This window comes from Nematostella vectensis, chromosome 13, assembly GCF_932526225.1.
Source record: "Nematostella vectensis chromosome 13, jaNemVect1.1, whole genome shotgun sequence".
In the NCBI taxonomy this organism is placed as follows: domain Eukaryota; kingdom Metazoa; phylum Cnidaria; class Anthozoa; order Actiniaria; family Edwardsiidae; genus Nematostella; species Nematostella vectensis.
In genome coordinates this window covers 10,810,417-10,830,312 of record NC_064046.1, presented here as the reverse complement: position 1 = coordinate 10,830,312, position 19,896 = coordinate 10,810,417, and the positions used below count along the sequence as shown (strand labels likewise).

Sequence of the window (19,896 nt, the reverse complement as noted above, 5' to 3'; positions counted from 1 at the left end):
TTCCACTACGAGTCTTTAGGGAATCAGTGTTTGCCGCCATGTTTGTTGGAGAAGCGCGAAAGGGGAAACTCCAGTACTTCTAAATATGGGCATATATGACCATATAAGGCACAGCGAACGAAGGACACTATCCGTGGGGAATATGTTTGATATGGGGGCGAATTTTAGGGGGGGCGGGAGATGGGTGGGTAGTGGTTTCAGGGGGAGGGGGTGGGTGGTGGTTCTAAATTATTAAGCGCTATTTATAAGAACGCGGGGATTAACCTTGGTTTTATGCACGGGATTTTTAACTGTTCATCAAATTTGTTGCCGTATATTTGTTGCCGCATATGTACCGCTTGAAACCCATTTGTTTAAAAAAGCTTTTATTTATAAAGAAACATCCGCTCAGTAAAGTGGGGAAGAGCTGGCTGGCGCCCTCCCCCCTGCCCCTCCCCTTTTCCCGCCCCTGACTTTTTGAAGAAAAACCCGGGCTTATCGTTTCTGTAAAAATCACTTAAGCAGTCAGACCAAGTCAAGCGTGCCCATTAGATCTGATTCTTGAGTTCATTATTTGACATTTCATTTGATATTTGCCGATAAGTTTTCCATTCTTTGAAACGACTATTCGAATGGACTCATTTCTCTTCTGTTTACGTGTGCTGTATGTACTCGACAAATGACCCCAATTCGAACCACTGTTTGTTATCCAAGTCAAGATATTACGAAATTTTAATGTGAATTTATTACGGGAATAAATACCTCTATGCTCTATATTTACACAAAAAACGTAATTAAAATTACCAAGCTTTACTTTGGAAATTTTCAAACTCGTTTTCAAGAATGGAAAGAAATTTCAAATAATAAAGGGGGGCGTAAGTGTTTGCGGTTTTGCCTTATCCCTTTGGTGCCTGCCCTGCGATTTTTCGTTTTTTCGTATTTTATTTCGCGGTATTGCGGTTTCTCTAGACTGTGCGGTTTACGGTTACGAACAAAACAGTTAGTTTCAGTGAATGGCAAGCTCCTAAGGGCACTCCAGAAACAAGCCAAGACCTGTCACAAAGATGAAGGACTCTTTTGGCATTGACGTTCTGTTAGAAGCCTTTTGACGGCGCGTTCTAGTGTGACGCTAATAGTTTCTATAAACGTGTTTATTATTCCCAAGTGCAATAATTTTCGCAGGTAAACCCTTTTTTTTATAAGAACGTCCAGCCTGAGATTTAACCAAACTTTAAGAATGTGCTAAGAATGCCGAGGCTTATATAGCAGATTTTTTCCTTTTTTTTCTAGTCCTGATGCGTTCTAAAATGCAGAATCATATTGCGCTCATAGTAAAAGCCTTATTATTGCTAATATTAATCATTAGTATAATCTCTTCCTAATAATTCATTGGGTATTATGTTCTTATATACAGTAAAATTTAAACACATCGTTAATTAAGAACATATTTAGCCTTAATGTCCAAAAAAAAAAAAAGAACGGCCCATCCTCAACTCAAAATTAAAAGTTCTTATAAAAAATAAGAGTGTATTAAATATTTTAATCATGAAGATTGGAACCATCCCACATGTATTTTTATCTGATCAGAACTGAATTCATAATGATACAGTATATATTTTCGCCTCGATCGTATGGTCAAGTACCTCCACAACAGCCATAAGCCTTGGTTTATTTTATTTGTTTTATTTTTCGAATAAGAGTGATCTTACTAATTACTTATCCAGCTACTTACCCAGTACAATAACATTTCCATGTTATGTTGCAGGCATTAAGAAGCTTTATTCCCTGCTGAGCGCGCTAAAGACGCAGCTGGAAAGCAATTGTGCCAAAGGTAGGTCACATTGTCCAGCGCATTTACTATTTCCACAGTACATACAAGCAAACATTCGTATACTAGCAAGCAAACAATCAAGCAAAGAGCCGTTGCAGGCCACGTAAGATTTTTGGGGAAGGGAAGGCGCACACAGCCACGCCTTTACTTGTCATTTCCTTTTAATTTTTGAACTGGGGGACATGATCCCCAGTGCCCCACCCCTTGCTACGGCCCTGAAGCAAAATAAATAAACAAACAAGCAAGTCCAGAAAGCAAACAATAATTAAATAAACAAGTTAGCAGGCAGACAAAGCAAATTATTAAAGACAATGGATATCCTTATAGGCATCAGCACGACCAACATTGCTCTGCGCAAGCATCAGTGCAGTCATCTCTTTACCATCAAGAGGGTGTGGCCAGTCACGCGGTGGATGGCAATAGGGACGGAAACTACGGCAATTGGTCATGCACACATACAAATGCGGAGACCAATCCCTGGTGGAGAGTGGACCTTGGGGCGAGTCATCGTGTCGCTCAGGTCTTCATTGTTGCCAGGTTTGTTAGAAACAAACAATCAATTAAAGACAACCAAACAACGCCTAGAGCGGATTGCAGTGACTAAACGAGGAGGAAATATTGAGGGCACAGCCACGCCCCTACTAGTCTTTCCCTTATAATTTTGGAAATATGGATGGGGGGGGGGGGGATGTTTCCCAGAGCCCCATCCCCTGCTACGGCCTTGCTACATCTCTGATTCCTATTGACATCTATTGTGATTCCAGAAAAAAAACATCCCCCTTCCACGGATAAATTTTCTTGGGACGATATTTTTCTGTAATTCCATTATTTATTTTTCTTATATACTATACAATATGATTACATTGTATAGTTCCAGAAAATATCCACCACCCCCCCCCCCCCCCCCCATGGAGGGGATTAGATATTTCTGAGGGGGGGGGGGGTTCAAACGGCCAGGAATTTCCAAGAGGGGGGGGGGGGGGTAAAATACCCTTTTCCTTAACAAGGACAACAAGGACAAGGCTCTAAGCCACACACAACAACAGCAGGGCCACGCGACTACGAAATTGAGACACTTATGCGCTTGACAAGCTGAAAAACGGTAAAGCCCCAGGGTGCTTTAACATATTAAATGAGATTATTATTATAGCCAAAAATAGCCCCTCTTACAATAATCTTCAATGAAACCCTCAAGGGAGGATATTGGCCAAACGCCTGGGGCCTGGGACTTATTATACCCCTTCACAAAAATATGAGCGCTAATGAGGTAAATAATTACCGAGGTATAACTCTACTTCCAAGCTTAAGCAAAATTTTTGCTTCTATCTTAAACGAAAGGTTATATTTTTATCTTGAGATGAACAATGTAATGCCAAAAGAACAAGGTGGTTTTCGTCAAAAGAATGGTACCACCGATAATATTTTTGTCCTGGAAACACTGATAGATAAACATGTAAAAAGCAAGCATAAAAAAGGAAAAACCTCTTATTTAGCTGCTTCATAGACTTCTTGAAAGCCTTTGATACATTCCCTCATGAGATATTGTTTGAAAAGGTGCAAAAATCAGGAGTAACCGGAAAGTTTATATCACTTTTAAAAACTATGTACGATAGCGATAATGTAGCGGTCAGGGTAAATTGTCAAATTTCGGAGTAGTGCAAGAAAATGGTGCATAAAAAGTGGCGGATCGTTCAAATTTATGGAACGTTTATGAAATTTGGCACAGTGATAGAGGAACGCACACTGAGCAATTCTGGATATGTTATACTCTTTACAAAACTTCATTCGAGATATGTACCCACGCCCAGATGTGAGTACTCTCAGTTATACTAGAGATGAGAGGCAAATTGCTTATATAGATTCCCTTTTAATACAAACTGAGATTTCATATACTAACTTATAATGGTATATTGCAAGATATTCCCAACCGTATAGCCACGCCCCTATTGTACCTACAGTTATACTAAAGATTGCACGAAAGAGGTATATCGCTTATATAGAGTGCCTTTCAATACGAACTGCGAGCTAAAAATCCACATATTTAATTATATTGGTATATTGCAGGATGTAGTCGAGCGTATAGCCACGCCCATATAGAACTTACAATTATACTATGCATAAGCGTAATATATACCATACATATAGCACGCTAATAATAATCAATAAAAATTGTTGTCGACAGGAATGATCTTGTTGCGTATATAATACCACGAGTTGACAAGTGTACTTACAGTGCTATCGAAAATGAGATAATTGTTATCATTAGCTGTGAATTTGACTTCTCCGGGTCCAAGTGTGGTGAATAATTGCGACGTTGAAGAAATGGCGAGGGAGGTGTTGAGAGAGTAATCGGAGCACTGCATACTCAAAATGGAGCACTATCAACCTGCCAGTCAAAACGGTAGGAAGAGCCACTCTTAGTACAAATCAAATGCAGAAAAAAGGCATAACTTCATTGTAAAAAGTTTAAATACCAATCATGCATACTGTATGTGCTAGTTGTAAAAAAACAGACCTTTTTCGAAATTAAAAACGTCTTTTTTTCCGCACGTTATGCAATATCAAACCTGTTAATATCGATTTTTAGTATTTTCGCAAAGTAGCTAATGAAGCTCTAGGGCCTAGGACGTATTTGTTTCAAGACTATTGAGAAGGAACGTGCATCATCGATTATTTTTTTATTTGACTTGTTCCATGATAAATTAATTCAGAACTGCCTTTGATAATGTCTTCACTCAAACTTTTATTCATGTGACCAGACCTCGTTCTTTCGTGGAAAAGGTCAAACGAGTGCGTGGAATGTCTAGGAGGCGTTCCCAGAGGTCTCATCGGCTTTGAGTGCCTTATCGGACCTTCCGAACAAGGAAACAGTTCTGGCAAGCATCGGAATCCTTGAACGCTTTGTTGTCCTCCTCTACTCCAAGATGAGCCAGCTCTCCTCGGTGAACGACGGCCGGAAGGAGATGGTTGCGAGGAGTCATAAAGGGCTTATTGTTGTACGGAGGCGCTAACGTTTATAAGAAGCAGGCAAATGACTTTCACAAAATACTATTGTTTGCACTTGCTGTAATAAAAATGTTAATGAATATTTCTTTCACTGTATTGATTAAGAGTTCCCGTATTATTGATATTTTTTTGTGCTATTGTTATGTACCAACGCGCAAATGAAAATGGATTTTTCATTCCTGGTTGTCGAATAGTGTAAATGAATGTTAAGAAAATGCAATTGTGTGCACTCAATTATGTAAAATTCGTTAATGTATTTCCTTTTAGTTCGAATGATTTTACTTAAATGACAGTACATCGGCGTAAATGTTTGTAATTTTGGCTAAAATGAATGGGTATTTCTCGTTAATGAAAAGCAAAAGGTGTAGTTAATAACAGTGTACGGTTAACCGCCTTCTATATGCAGATGACCTTGTTCTTTTAGCGAAGGACGAAAGCCACTTTAGCTCTTATTAAAGCACTTTTTAAACTCAAAAAAGAAATGGGCAACAACTTCAGAACAAATGTCCTGCTGACTAACCGCCTTTTTGACTGCCTCATTAAGCCAATTCTTCTATATGGCAGCGAAATCTGGGGCGTCGATGAAATAAAAAACGAAGGTGACCCAATAGAGCTGGTACACGCCAAATTTTGTAAGTTTATCCTCGGTGTCGGCAAGTATGCCCCAAAGATAGCCTTTCGGGCAGAACTAGGAAGATATCCTGTCCATAGACGCGAAATAAGGGTACTGAATTTTCATAAAAAACGATCCGAAGCCCACAGCAATTTCTTATCACATAATGCATATTTGGAATGTACAAAGCACATTTTTCTGTGTATAAGGAAAGGAAATATAGAAATTTATTGGTTGAAACAACCTATGTAACAAAAGTTATATGTTACTAATAATAAAACATCTACATCTAACAGTTATTGCATTTTTTTCTATGGGGTTGGAAATTCCAGAGGGGTGGCGGGTAATACCTCCAACCCCCCCCGGATATTTTCTGGAATTACAAATTACAGTTGTTAAACATTTGTTAAAGGTTTTCTAACTAATGGCAGGTCTGATTGCTGCGGGGACAAACAGGAGTTGAGAAACATCGTGATCCACGTAGGCGATAGCCTGGCGAACAACGGCAACACCAATGCTCGATGCGGGGGAGCTTACACTATCCCCCAGGGAAAGAATTTGACCATCACCTGCTCGCCCGCGCTCCAAGGGCGATACGTCAGTATCATGTTACCTGGGGCGAAACAGATTCTCACTCTGTGCGAGGTTGAAGTGTATCCGTGTAACCAATGAGTTCAAATGTAAAATACCATTAAAGCCATGTCCTTAATATAAGATAGTATTAGGGCTACGTCGCAGCCCTCAGTTTGATAAACTCTCTTCTAAAATTAATAAAAGCAGCAACAAAAATTTACCATGTTTACAGATTTCTGATATCATCTACCCTAATGATGAAAGAATTGGGTCTTTTGGGAGACTAGTGAGTAAAAAAATAACCCAAGGTGAAAAACAGTGTGGACAGTGTTATCCTTGTCCAATTTTTTTTGCTGACGACCACCCCAGTCTGTCTTTATGGGTAGATCCCCACCCCCTCAACGACCCAAAGCTGATCTAAACAACAAACACGACTTGCTCTATTCATACGTCAGCCACATTTTATTGATAGTACTTCAACTCACACATAAAATATGGTGACAAAACTCTCATTCCACAACCCCTTTAAAAATTCTGTTCAACAGATTAGCTAGCAAATTCTTACATTGTTATGGTTGCTATAATAAGACCAGAACGTGCCCATGGAGAAAAAAACATGACTCCATGCAGGCAAAATCTTTATACAAGTAGTTAGAGGGGGTAGGGTGTGGTTAAGAGTGGGGTGAAGGGTGGTAGGCTATCTTGCGACTCTTTAGGACAGTCCATTTGTGTCTCTTGTAGTAGTAGGAGGCAAACATGACTAGAGAAAGGATGACCAGTGCCTAGAAACATAAATGAGGTTTTTAAACCCAAGTATCATTGAAAATATGGCATACAGGGAGATTTTGTATAGAGCCTACATAAGCAGCCATTCATGCAGCACGGAGTGGCTGGAGCTAACAGCACAAATCTAACTGGGGTTTCTAAATAAAAGAAGGGTGTGGCAAATACAGTAAAGTAAACAGGTTACATAACTGAGCAATGCAGATATCAGCGAATTGTGATGACTTTGTGGTTTTATAATACGGCTTGCTACCAATAGTGTTCCTCATGCCATCTGTCTTAGGGGAGGGGGGGGGGGGGGGGGGCAGGAGGGGATTATCCACATCACTTCCTTACCTTCATTCCCATCCTTTTCCTGTCATCGTGGTCGGGTTCTATAAAGAAGCAAGGAGCAAAGGTGGAGCAGTCAGAAAAAAAAAAAAAAAAACAGATCATGCATGGTAAGTTCATTGTTTATATCATGGTACAGTAATTCTGTATGCATCAAAGGAAAACAAATACAATTTGGCAGTGTTTGCTAAACTTATTCCATATACTGGTTCAAGACCTTGACTACTTTTGTGTTCTAAATGTACACTGGCATTACCGGTAGGCTTGTTTTTGTAGCCAACTAGCAAAGCAAATATACATACATATATATATATATATTTTTTTTTTTTGGGGGGGGGGGGGGGGGGTGTGGTATGGGAAATGGATGGCTTAGCCATTCATCCTTTAAATCAATTTGAGATGCTCCCTTTGAGGACCCAGTGCTTGGCTCACCAGCAGACCATTTCAGGAATGTGCAAACGTCTTTTGCCAGCTGGCTTGTAGTAGCAGGTGTACCTAGGACAAAGAATAGGTTTAGGCAGTTGAGGCAGGTGACAAAATCTAACATGCAATATTGCATTTTCTTATAGGTAGTAGCTGTTGAAGCAGAAAAGAGTTTATGTTTCTAATCTTTTGCTGTGTGTAAAGGGCTTCTAGAGCCTAATAACTGTTGTAGCTGATCCTGTAATACAAAGCAAATTTGGTTATATATTACTGATAAAAAGATTTGGGATTCCATTAAACTTAGGATAATGGATCCAATGAATCAGATCATAGGCCTGTTTTACTAGATCACAGATTCCTTTTCACCTGACAAAATCTCTCTACAGTGAGATTTCCCAGTTCTCCCTATAAATAAGATGTGTGCATCTTATTCACATACCATCTTCATACTCAATGATTTCATTGTAAAGTGCTTGTGCCATGCCGATGGCTTGACCAGGGAAGTATGCATTGAAGTATAAGTCATCCCTGATTTCGACTCCAGCAGGGGGGTCAGCATACCCAGTTAGTAGATGGAACACATAATCCTAAAAAACATCAAGTAAACACACATTCTTAATACATAGTAACTAGGAAGAGATGGGACATATACTCCTTGCAAACAAATGACATCTTGGGATGTCATCATATGTACAACTTTAAAAACAATGTTCAAGTTGGCTGACTCAGGCTAAGGTTTGGCATGATTCATTCATGTCTTAATTTGGTACATGGGCTTTATAGTTCCCTGGATTGCATGAAAGAAAGTTTCATCTGGAATACTGCATGTCATGATTTACTTATACTTTCCACTGCAAACTGTTGGAAACTTACCTCATTCCCGTGTCTGGCCAGATTTATCAGACTCAGGTCAGGGGGTAGAGCACCTACAATCACACAAATCCACAGATTATACCTAAGAACATGAACACAGTGAAATAGAAATGGAAAAAAACTTCCAGAAAGACTGCGCCTTTTGAAAACTTCAGTAAATGACTCCTGAAAAATTTGCCTGTAGACTAATTAAGAACCTATTTGCACCTATACTTAAAATATAAAATGGTACCAGTTACATAAGAACCTGTTTAGGCAAACCTGAAAAAACCTATGTTCTTATAAGCAGATACAGTAAGTACTGTACTTGGGGAAAAGTTTACATAGTCACCTGCATTGGCTGCTCTTGCTGCCTCCTCATTAGCATACGGTTCAGGAAGAGGGTCAGACAGCTGAAAACAACAAATACAATAGTGGCATTATTTAAATGATGGTCAATTCGGGGCTTCTGGAATTACCTGGAAAAAAATTCAAAATTACACCTATAACTCCTGTAACTCTGAGGGTCAGCTTAGGGAAAGGGAAGGCCAGTGGGCTTATTGGCTTAAGTCTATCTATCCGCGGGGTCTTAATAGTGTTGACTTTTTTTGTAGTAGGAACCCACGTAGAGATGTGTAAATTCAATTTATCCATAGCGCGCGCTATTCTAGAAAATGCGCGTTTTTGTCAGTTGTAATGCTTTTGCGTCTCGCACCACTATTCTGATGTAATTAAGCTTGTTACGATTCACCTTCTTCAGTCTGCCCTGAAGAAGTCTTATTAAAGACGAAAATTTGGCAGAGTCGATTTCCAGTTTTTGGTGTATTGTATTCATTGTTCTGGTACGAGATCGCAACAGTTTGGGCTTTTTGATTCTATTTGTTTATTATATACATACTGATAAATTTATCATTAGCTTATTACATAACATTTTATAAGACTTGGCTGCAGAGGCTCTGAGGTTTGTGATCTTCGACGGTTCAGTTGAAGACAGACAGAAACTTACACTGAAATAAATCTGTCTCGCTAATGTCACGCACGAGACTGATGTTAGGTAGCGTGTTAACAGCCTTACATCTCGCTCGGTTTTTCCCTTTGTATTCTTGTTTTCAAGACTTTCTACATTATCCTCTACAGTGCCATTGAGAGTAGCAAATCTATTGTCTTCTATTTTGAACGCTTTGTATTCAATTTTCACAGTAAAATTTCATTCTCTCGCTCAATGGGGCTCAATAACAAAAGTGACATGCAAAGCTACCCGTCTCCCAACGTTGGGATTGAAGCCATTAAAGTGCAGTAATAAAATATCGTTCGTCCAATCAGAACCGCAAACGACTTTTCTTCACAGTGAAAAAACATTGTTGCACTTCTGATTTGCTGAGACCAGTGAATAAACAAAAATTTACTGAATATGTTTTCAGTAAGTATTTCTCAGTATGTATAAAATAAAAGCATGTCTGTTTGCTAAAAAAATTCTTGTAGCTTGTGTGTTTTATTGAACACCAGACACCAGAAATATGTATGGAATGTTTGTTCCAACCAATTACTAGCGAAATATTCAAACAGTCAACTAGAAACATGTCTCAACAAGTCTCAGTGTCTGAATTCTCACGTCTGATTTGTCAGAAGACAATAATGGAGCTTAATAGATTATGTAGAGCAACAAAATGAACAACATTTTGGAATAAAAAACAGGGTTACCCAGATCGGTTTTAGCACAAAATCTAAAAAAAAAGAGTTTTTACCCTCAATTTTTTAACAGAGCATGTAATTTCATTGATGTCTGTGTGTAAAATAATGCAATTTTCGAACAAAAAAAATGTGCATTCATACGCAGAACTTCTATTAAAAAATTATCTTATTTCTAATGTACCTTGCCAGGTCTTGTAAACATTTCACCTTGATCATTAGGCCCATCGACCACATCATACTGTAAACAAAACGCAGCAAATAATTACGTATCAGGAAAATAAAGCTTTGTACTATATTCTTTTGATTAATATATAATCTCAACAGGACATGGAAAAATGGGGCAGAAAATATAATGAGGTCGAGCCTATGTACAAGTAAGACAGTCGCAATACAATTCACGTCCATTATGTCCAATAACCCAGCACTTAGTCAAAATTGGGTTGCTTGTGCTTTTTCATGTTGTTGTATAGTGTACTCACCTCAGCTGCAATAGCCTTCATCTCATCCTCAGTGTAGCAGACACCGACCAAATGGCGGAAAGCTAGTCTGTTCATACTATGACAAGCTGCGCACACCTGGCGGTATACTTGGAACCCTCGGCGAATTCTGCAAGAGAATACATGTCTTACACTGGAGATACTACACAAGTAAAAAGAACAGACCACCCTTTTGCAATGTCATTACTTTCAGTTACTGTACATAAATGAGTGACGATTACAAAATGCATGAAATAGATAATTCAAGGAAACAAACAACAGTTGGGTCAGACTAGTCGCAGTGTGAGATGTGGGACACCTAAGACAGTGTTGTAGCCAATAAGCATGAATTATCACTGATGGTAAAAAAAATTTCAGTCCCCTTCAGAGATTGATGGAGACCTCCTGGCTTTCATAATTTATGACAACTAAAAACTGTGATTCTCGCAACCTGATTAGCAACTTTCTAACAGACAGTAAAGCATGGTCTAGATGGCCATGGCAACCCTTGTCAAAATATAGGTGTTTTGTTTCTGTATGGGATACAAAATTCCATTGAAAGCAGTACATACGAGTCATGGTCAATGGAGTTGAAAACTCCGTTATGTGACCACGGCAGCTTGGGTGGGTGGAGTTCTAGTTCTTCTGCATGGACGTCTGGCTGAAGTAAATATCCAGTGGCAAGGCCCCCAGCTGCTAGCGCACCAAACGTCACCCATCCAATACCCTGAAGCATAGCAGTACATGTGTTTAGTTGGCTATCTACTATTCAATTTGCTATTTTTTTCAGGTGTAAAAACCTGGCTCTCTACATTGAGGACTGTAAATCCAACATCTTGTTTTAAGGGATGTACAACATTTCTTCTTCTATTTTTCATTTTATTTCAGCAGGTGCATTCCAAGGATTGGCTGAAGGGGGGTGTGCAGTCATGGATATCATATGGAAAAAGCCTAGCGTTTGAAGATTGCTAAATAAGAAATAACCCACTTTTTGGCATCCCCATGTGTACGTGCCTATTTGAGGGGGTATTACCTGAGAACTACTACTTTCTGTTGCTGCCGTACTTGCAAGCTTGCTCTGGACCTGTAAAATTTGTAACAATTTTTAACAATTTCTATTTTTGATTGCAAAACTTTTTATTCTAACAATTTGATTTGTTTGATCACATACTTCTTCAAGGCATGTCCTACAATAATTACTAGCCTTTAATAAACAATCTATAACTACTGCGGACAGTAGGAAAAGGCTAGTATTACAGCTGAGTGAACTTATTCTTTTAACCAAATTGCTGTGCTTATTATTTGTGGGCTCTGCTACACTCACTCAAAGCAAGGTCTCTCTAAATGGCAAATAACACTTCTGGTAAAAAATATAAATCTTGCCAACATCATCCCTAAGTAAAAGACTCATTAACAAAGAGAAATTAAATCTAAGACAAGGAGTTTTAAAAATAGCATTTACAGTAGTGTTGTTTTAGTCTAAAAAGTTAGAATCAACTTTTCAAAATAATGGAAAATTTTTAACAAAAAAATAATCAATAAATAAGAATACTGTTTTTCTGTGCAACAAATAATGTTTGAAAATAATGGAATTTATAGTTCTATTCAAATCCTGGAAGAATAGTAACGATTTTTGTTACATGTTTTTCTGCACGTACTTTTCGTCCCCCTATTTCCTTATATTATGCAACTCCATGTCCAGTCATCTACAGAGGGATATCGTGTGTTGTCCAAAATCTTGTAATTTTTTCAGAATCTTCAACTTTAAATCAAAATCTCACTTGTTAAATAATGAAAGAGCAATAACTGACAACTTGTAGGGATACCGGGTAAATATTCTAGGGGCAATTGTAAAACACCGACAATTCACCGGCAAATATTGCCCCATGAGGCCGAGTTTGCTACTAAGTAGACGCCTCTTAGAGTGATAAAATCGTCACGAATCACGTTATTGTAGCCCTCAGGGAATTAAGATGTAGTACGTGGCCATTGATCTTCTTCCTTATAATATCCTACCTTTAGAAATTCTCGTAAAGGCCGAACAAAATTTCGCAAAGTGGCGACGTTTCTGAACGCCATTTTGAAATCCTCTCCTCCTTCCCAGGATGCTGTTCGCAAGAGTTTTATGCGCATGTGCAGATGAGTAGTGTCCAGGCCTCACTCAAAATTCAATATGGCGGCAGGAATAATGTCGAAAAGAGTTGATTGAGTAGAAGAAAGAATTACAGACGAATCATCTTCAGGTAAGCAGCACATTTTCTATAGATGTATAATCATTTTATGAGAATGATGGTCTGTGATGCCTTTTTGTTTGCATTCTACTAGCTATGGGCATTTTGTCTGACACAAAAGGAAGAAAACAGATTAGTCAAGCCCTTTCAAAACATTACGTCAAATTATGGTAAGATTTTTCACCATGTGCTTTAACAGATTGTTTTAAGCTGGTTTCTATGTGCACCCACATGCTTGCAGCAAATTTGACTGTACGGTTCCAAATGATTGCATTCCGGTTGCAAAGTGGTTTCCAAGGGTTCGCGCGATACTTGATTGCACTTGTACAATCACAATCAAGTACGATCATATGGAAACGAGCCTTAATGCAGGCTATAATGTTGAGTCCCCCCCCCCCCCCCCAAATAAAATGCTTGCAATGTTTTCTACACCCCCAAAGGGAACAGGCAATCATGTTGTATTCTCCTAAAAATTCATTTGAAAAACAAATAACCCCTCCCCCCCCCCAAAAAAAAAAAAAAAAAAAAAAAAAATTACTGCACCCCTCCCATCATGCTTATGACAAAAGTACCCTCTGCAAGTCATTGATATCTGGATATGCCTACCAAAGAGCTATTTTCATGCTTATTTGTATGGTGGGGATGCAGGCAATAATTTTGCTTTTGAATAGTTGCAACAGTTTTCAGAATACGCCCAACATAATTTGGATTGCAAACCAACAAACATCTGCAAATACTGTAAAAGGTATTTGGTTACTGAAGACTTTAAAGCAAAAGGTGTACTTCAAACAAATCTCAAACGTTGAGGGATAGAGAGTCTGATTCAGCAAAATTTCAGCTGAAAGATCCATATTTATCTACTTGTTGTACCTCTCTTATATCCTTGTAAAACACTTTACATGTATTAGACAGGTAACTTTTTTTCATTTCTTTTTATAGTGTTCTAAGTTATGCTGCTGGCATTGTTTGGATGTGTGCTCTGTCAGATTCACAGTTCAACAACAGGACATACTTCTCAGAAAATGCCCTTTTGCCTGGAATGGTAAATGATGACTACTACAATCACAAGGCTGCAAACAGCTTGTACCGGGAGCTTCAGGCTATAAGGGACAAGACAAAGTAAGTTTTTACTTTAAACACTGTACAGTCTTAGTTTTAGCATTTTAAAAAGACCTACCTGGGAAACACACTGAATGTTGTTAAGTAGGATAATGTGAAAAGAAACACCAGCCCAACCGATGTTTCTATTAAAATGTCTTGTCTAAAAATTAATAGCTCAACTTGATCACTGCTGCAGTCTTGTTAAGTTCTTTTAACACCATGTGGCAAGAAGAGTGTTTTCCCAGAGTCCAGAATCTGGTCAAAACCTTTCAGATTTTATCCAGTTGAAAATAACATAGATTTTTGTGTATTGTGTTTGCTACAAAATAAAAACATGGCTTTATCAAAACCATTAAACAATTGCTGAACAAAAACACCGAAGTTTGGCTAAAAACTCATCAATCTTCAAATTTTCACAGCTGAACCTTTTTCATACATCTTAAGAACAATTTGTTTGACAAGAGAGTACCTAATGAATAATTAGTAACATATGTTCTTTGTGTAGAGTCCCTTTAAAGTGGATTTCCAGCAAGCTGGCTGATTATGGAATCCAAAGCTACCATCAGAACTTCTCAGCTCAGATACCACTTCCTGGAAAAACAGATCCACTAGTTACTGAGGGCATTAACATACATGGTGTGTTTAGAGCACCAAGGATAGCTGGCACAGAGGCTATTGTGATTTCTGTCCCTTACAACGATGGTAGAAATATGGGAGCCTTGGCCCTGATGTTGTCTCTTGCTGAACATTGCAGAGGCAAGTTGGAGAAACTATGTCAGCATATTGAATGTGAAGTGTGCAAAGCTACAGTATTTATTCCATATGGCTGATTAAGGAGTCAAGCTAAATTGTGATAATTATTTTTACTGAATTTGTTGAATTAATTATTTAATCATCATATAGTGTGAAGTGCACTACTGTTACTACCAAGACAAAGTTTGTAAAATACAGAACTTTGGCCAATTTCTTTTGCATTACTTTCCGTTAGTACTGTAGCATGCCAGATTGCATTTTCGGATTGACACATACCATATAACTATGAGGATTCTATTGTGTATTATTATTTGCACTGAAGTTTTTTTTTTTTTTTTGCCTCGCTGGTTGGCCAGTAAAATTCATGTCAATCACTTGGCAAGATTCTTGCATCGTTATTGGCCTTCCGCTCAAAACTGTCAAGGCGGCCATGGTAGCGTGTGTCCATACGATCGTTACTATGAAGATTATGTAACATTATTTTGATAATAATTGCAAAAGGTGTGACTGAATACAAATCTTTATCTTCTTTAACTTACTATGATCGAATATTGTTATTTGCAGGTCATAGTTATTGGTCTAAGGACATTATATTTTTGGTAACTGACAAAGAAGCTATTGGAATGCAGGCATGGATTAATGGCTACTATGCATTGCAGAATACATGTAAGCAAAAACAGCAAGTCCTAACTTTGCCAATAGTTTTGTAGGGAAGTTGTGTGAAGGTATTATTTTGTAGGCTGAGCTTACTAGATTGTTTGTTCTTGAAACCTGCAAAACATACCTTGGCTAGTCCACAGTCTTTATAATTCTCAAGTTTATTTCTTCCATTTTTTTTTTTTTTTTGCAGAGAGATTTTCATGCTAAGAACTGACTTGTCAATAAATTTATAATTTGTTGTTAAAAGGTTCTAATCTAAGCCTCTTTTAGTAACAAATTTTGTTATTGTATTTTGAGATACAAAACTCACAAAAACAAGACTATTCTCAATGTTTCAGTCCTATACAGTTTCAATTTTGTGTTTGTGAATTTTCCTAGATATCAGTTCCTCCCAATTTGAAGGGCACTCTGGTGCTATCCAAGCTGCCATTAACCTAGAGTTGTCTTCCGACTCCCTGGATAGTGTTGAAGTGTTGATAGAAGGACTTAATGGACAGCTACCAAATCTGGACCTAATAAACATGGTGTTGCGACTCCTTAATAAGCATGGCATACCTGCCATGGTACACTCCCAGGTAAACAAAACCTGTGCTCTATAACCCTGTGCTATTATCATTACCCTGCTATATCATCACCCTGGTATATTGTCATAGGCTCTATAACCCTTTGCTATATCATTACCCTGGTATATCACCCTGCTCAGCATTTGCAGACTGAATGGTATTCCAAATATTGCTGCTGAATATAATTATTTGTATCTTTTTCCTAGCGTAATCATCCACGGTTTTCAGGCCATGGCCCACCAGTTCACAATTTGGTTTCCATGGCTATGATGATGCTTCGTCAAGCTTCTGGCCTTCCATCTGCCAATCATGGGATGTTTCACAAATTCCGTGTTGAGGCTGTGACTTTGCGGGGAGTTAAAGATGGAAGATATCATCAGCATGGTTTCTACAATATAGGGAGGTACGTAATGGGGATTGCTTGATTCTAACCACTAAATCTTCATTACTACCTATTAATATTATGGTCAGAACAATGTTAACAGTGTAGAGAAACAAGTGCTGATACTGATGAGTAAATCTCATGAAGTGAGATGACCATCCCATAGGAGGCTCTTACACTGATTTAGGTTGTGTCTTTGTGAGTCAGAGGGGGGGGACAGCATTTTAATGGCGTCATAAAAATATTCAGCTTTTTGTAATACTAATCTAAGCAAAAATAAAGGATGAAAGATGCGTCCACCCAACCCCAAACCCCAAACCCCTAGCTCCAGCCTTTTGGCTGGTATAGGACATCACTATATCATGTATTCGCTTTTCAGGGTACTAGAGGGGATATGCAGAAGTCTGAACAATTTGCTTGAGCGCTTCCATCAGTCATTCTTCTTCTACCTGCTACCCTCACCTGGTCGGTATGTCTCTATCGGGATGTACATGCCCCCCTTTGGATGCTTGCTGCTAGGACCTCTTATCACTGCGGTTCTACTGTGGTCTGCGGCCTGTGAACCTAATGATACTCAGGCAGCTTGCTCAAGCATTCAGGATGGTACTGAGAAAGTCACTGAGGAGTGTGGAGCTGAAGACAAGGCTGTGAAGGATGTTGATGGATCTAAACAAAGTGAACATGTTGATGAATCTGTTTTGAGGCAAAAGGTTTATATTATGGCTAATTGTATGGTTTCAGATTTATACTAACCCCTCAACCCCCAAAGAGGACCCTGTAGCTTCCGGAATTGATCTAGCCTGGAAATTTTTCAAATCAATCCTTTTACTAAAAGGATTTTTCCCTCTAGAAATTGTCACCAGAATACTGCCCCCCCCCCCCCCATCCCGCCACTTCTTTCACCCACCGGATCTACCAATGCTGGGGGTAGGGGGATGGATTAGTTCTGGAATCACTCTTGGAATTTTAGTCTTTGCGTAAGGATTATAGCTCTCTCCAAGAAACGTCAGGGAGATATGATGTCGTCGCTGTTATTGTAGGGCGGTTTGCACTCTCACATAGCATTATGTCATTTTGCCAGCGCTTGCTCAGTCGTTCTTGTGTGTCTGGAGCGTCAAATTCACGTGGGCCTTTTTCAGATGATGGAGAAGCTGTGTTATTCGAGCGTGAAAAAAGGCGTAAAAATTAAGATTTTATAGTGTACACAGACAACGGAAAACATTCAATACCGACAACAAAGCTCAATTCAGATTCGCTTGCCCTTTCTCAACAAATATAGAATACTTTGAACTCGCTAGGAAGACAGTTTACTGTTTTTTTTTTAATAAGTTAAAAACTGTCGGGCATTTAGTCCATCCAAGACCTGTCCCGACTGTCGGGCATATAGCCACTGCGTTTTTCTAAAGCCTCATTTTCGCGCTCAAATTCCACAGGAATCCAAACATATTGAAAACTGCTTATATTGGACACTGTTGCCGCTGAACAAGCCTAATAATTACATGTGTATCCAGGTTGCGTTTGCATGGAGCCCTCCCCCCTTAGGCAGCGTGGTCCCTCTTATTGTCCTGTCGTATCTGGGAGGAACACTCCTCCTCTTCACGCCATACGCAGGCTACGAATTGGGCGTGGTACTAGACAGGGATCCCGTGATGACGTCACTAGGGTGTCTCACAGCGGTTGCCATGGTTATTATCAGTTCACCTGCAGTCCTGAGGTAAGCCCTAGGTCTTCGCCATTTGTCAATGCTATGATTGTCCGTGAGGGGCTGGGGGCGCCATCAGTTCTGATTACTTTGATTGGCTGAGGATCTGATGACGTCATTGGTGTGTTAATGTATTTGTAGTTTATCCTAGTAAACTTGGTTTCCCTTCAGGTTATTCACCCCTCCGAATAACTCAACCAGAGAGCTACACATGCTTAAATGCGCCTCACTTGTTCTGTACTCCGCCATGCTCGCCTCCATCGCCGCCGTTAATTTCTCTCTGGCGTTCTTCATTGCTCTGCTGACTATCCCGGCTTATCTCTACGTTTCTCCGAAAAATAACCGGTAAGAATTTGAACAGAGTTTTACCCCTAATGAATGCTATATTGGAATAGCCCTGAAGCCTCATAAAAGCAGCACCCAACAACAGACACGTTGCAATTTTCGACGTGTTACTGCTTGCTTGCATACTATGTTGTGTGAAGCTGCGTTGTGTTTGATGCTGTTTGGATATGTTGTAAAGCGTTTGCTTGCAATCATTTTGCCAAAAGATAAGAATGCCAAAGGGACCCAGCATTGAGCAAGATGTCAAGCATTTTACGCGAGTTAAAATTGCTGTAATCCACAAAACATGAGTAACGGCTTTTTTTTTTAATAGTTAGAAAAAATAAAGGGTCTTCATTTGTATTTAAGACTAGGCTAATGCTGTATTCACACCAAAACCATGTTTAGTTAAACAAGGTTTTTATTTGCCTGATAACTTGCCAAGTTTCTCATTGTGTTGAATTCTTACTAGCTAAATGAACAAATGTCCAAGAACAAAACTGAACAGACTGTGCTGTACATGTGTACATGTGTACAGCACAGTCTGTTCAGTTTTGTTCTTGGTTCTGTCCCCTCTCGGGAGATTGAGATTTAACCAGTTTAATTGCTGGTGTGAATGCGGTATAAAACGTCCATAAAGTGTATATCAAATGAGAAATGACGACCCATGGCAACCCATACATTTACCATTTTTGTTTTATCCTATTTCAGTATTCATCGTCTGCTGCAGTTAGCTCTCCTGCTTCTTGCGTCACCGCTATCGATTTATCTCATCCTCTCCTTCTTCTACAACTTCATAATGTCGCCTGATTATCTGGACATTACTACCATAGCGAACGTTACCATGGAGAAAGTGTTCCCTGCGCTGATTGGTTCTTTGAGGGATGCACAACTTCTGGACACGTGGACCTTTGTCGTGGCAGCATTGGGAATTGTGCCTAACTGGACGATGTTTTGGTATCTTGGCTGGCAATAACTGGTCAATGGCCTAATGTCTGGAATAGGATTTTATTGACGATGTTCTGGTTCCTTTGACCAATACCGATTGAACAGTGTTTGGTATCTTGGCTGGTAACAGTTGTCGAGGGTCTGATATCTGAAATTAGGATTTGATTCACGATGTTCTCGGTACTGTTGACTAATACCTAGTGAACATAGTTTGATACCCTGTCTGGTAACAACTTGTTAAATTGCCAGTGACTGGGCAACATGTTGTATGCCGACAGTAATTAGCTGGGAGTTTATGGTTGGCAGAACTAGGAAATGTTCTGAAATCATGGCATTGCATTTCCCCTGCTTTTATCGACTTGTACCTTGAAAATAATATGGCTGGAAGTAACAAGACGACAAAGTTTGCTATCTTGGGTGTTATCTTGACGGACAGTAAAGTCATGGGGCGCGGTAACTGGTATTTTTACTTTCAGTAATCGGGCAGTAAAGTCATGGCGCGCGGTAACTGGTATTTTTACTTTCAGTAATTGGGCAACGTTTTGTAGAAGCAGGGGAAGTGTAACTTAGTAAACTTAACATTAGAGTCTCTAAATAAATTGTGACGATCCTTTCTGATAAGTACTTTGAAGAGTGTAGGTTAAATTTCCGTGTACAGGAGGGTTAAGGTAGAC

General features: G+C 39.2%; 3 protein-coding genes across 3 annotated transcripts; 2 read left to right on the top strand and 1 right to left on the bottom strand.

The window, feature by feature from the left end:
• Positions 1–1,043: 1,043 nt before the first annotated feature.
• Positions 1,044–6,222, top strand: LOC5500688 (fucolectin). Its single transcript, XM_048720469.1, has 3 exons — positions 1,044–1,072; positions 2,138–2,347; positions 5,861–6,222. Exons 1-3 carry the CDS (start codon positions 1,044–1,046, stop codon positions 6,099–6,101), a joined length of 480 nt encoding a protein of 159 aa, XP_048576426.1. The 3' UTR covers positions 6,102–6,222.
• Positions 6,223–6,441: 219 nt separating this feature from the next.
• LOC5500684 (cytochrome c1, heme protein, mitochondrial) lies at positions 6,442–12,718 on the bottom strand. The gene is made up of 11 exons (XM_048720915.1): positions 12,575–12,718; positions 11,592–11,642; positions 11,131–11,285; positions 10,562–10,688; positions 10,264–10,320; positions 8,743–8,803; positions 8,412–8,464; positions 7,978–8,125; positions 7,548–7,610; positions 7,122–7,159; positions 6,442–6,784 (listed from the first exon to the last, which is right to left on the bottom strand). Exons 1-11 carry the CDS (start codon positions 12,689–12,691, stop codon positions 6,674–6,676), a joined length of 981 nt encoding a protein of 326 aa, XP_048576872.1. The 5' UTR covers positions 12,692–12,718; the 3' UTR covers positions 6,442–6,673.
• Positions 12,664–19,835, top strand: LOC5500687 (glycosylphosphatidylinositol anchor attachment 1 protein). Its single transcript, XM_032369067.2, has 11 exons — positions 12,664–12,801; positions 12,884–12,959; positions 13,729–13,908; positions 14,396–14,646; positions 15,208–15,309; positions 15,682–15,878; positions 16,073–16,269; positions 16,628–16,958; positions 17,760–17,962; positions 18,122–18,295; positions 18,986–19,835. The coding sequence occupies exons 2-11, from the start codon at positions 12,886–12,888 to the stop codon at positions 19,248–19,250; spliced, it is 1,974 nt and encodes a 657-aa protein (XP_032224958.2). The 5' UTR covers positions 12,664–12,801; positions 12,884–12,885; the 3' UTR covers positions 19,251–19,835.
• Positions 19,836–19,896: the final 61 nt, after the last annotated feature.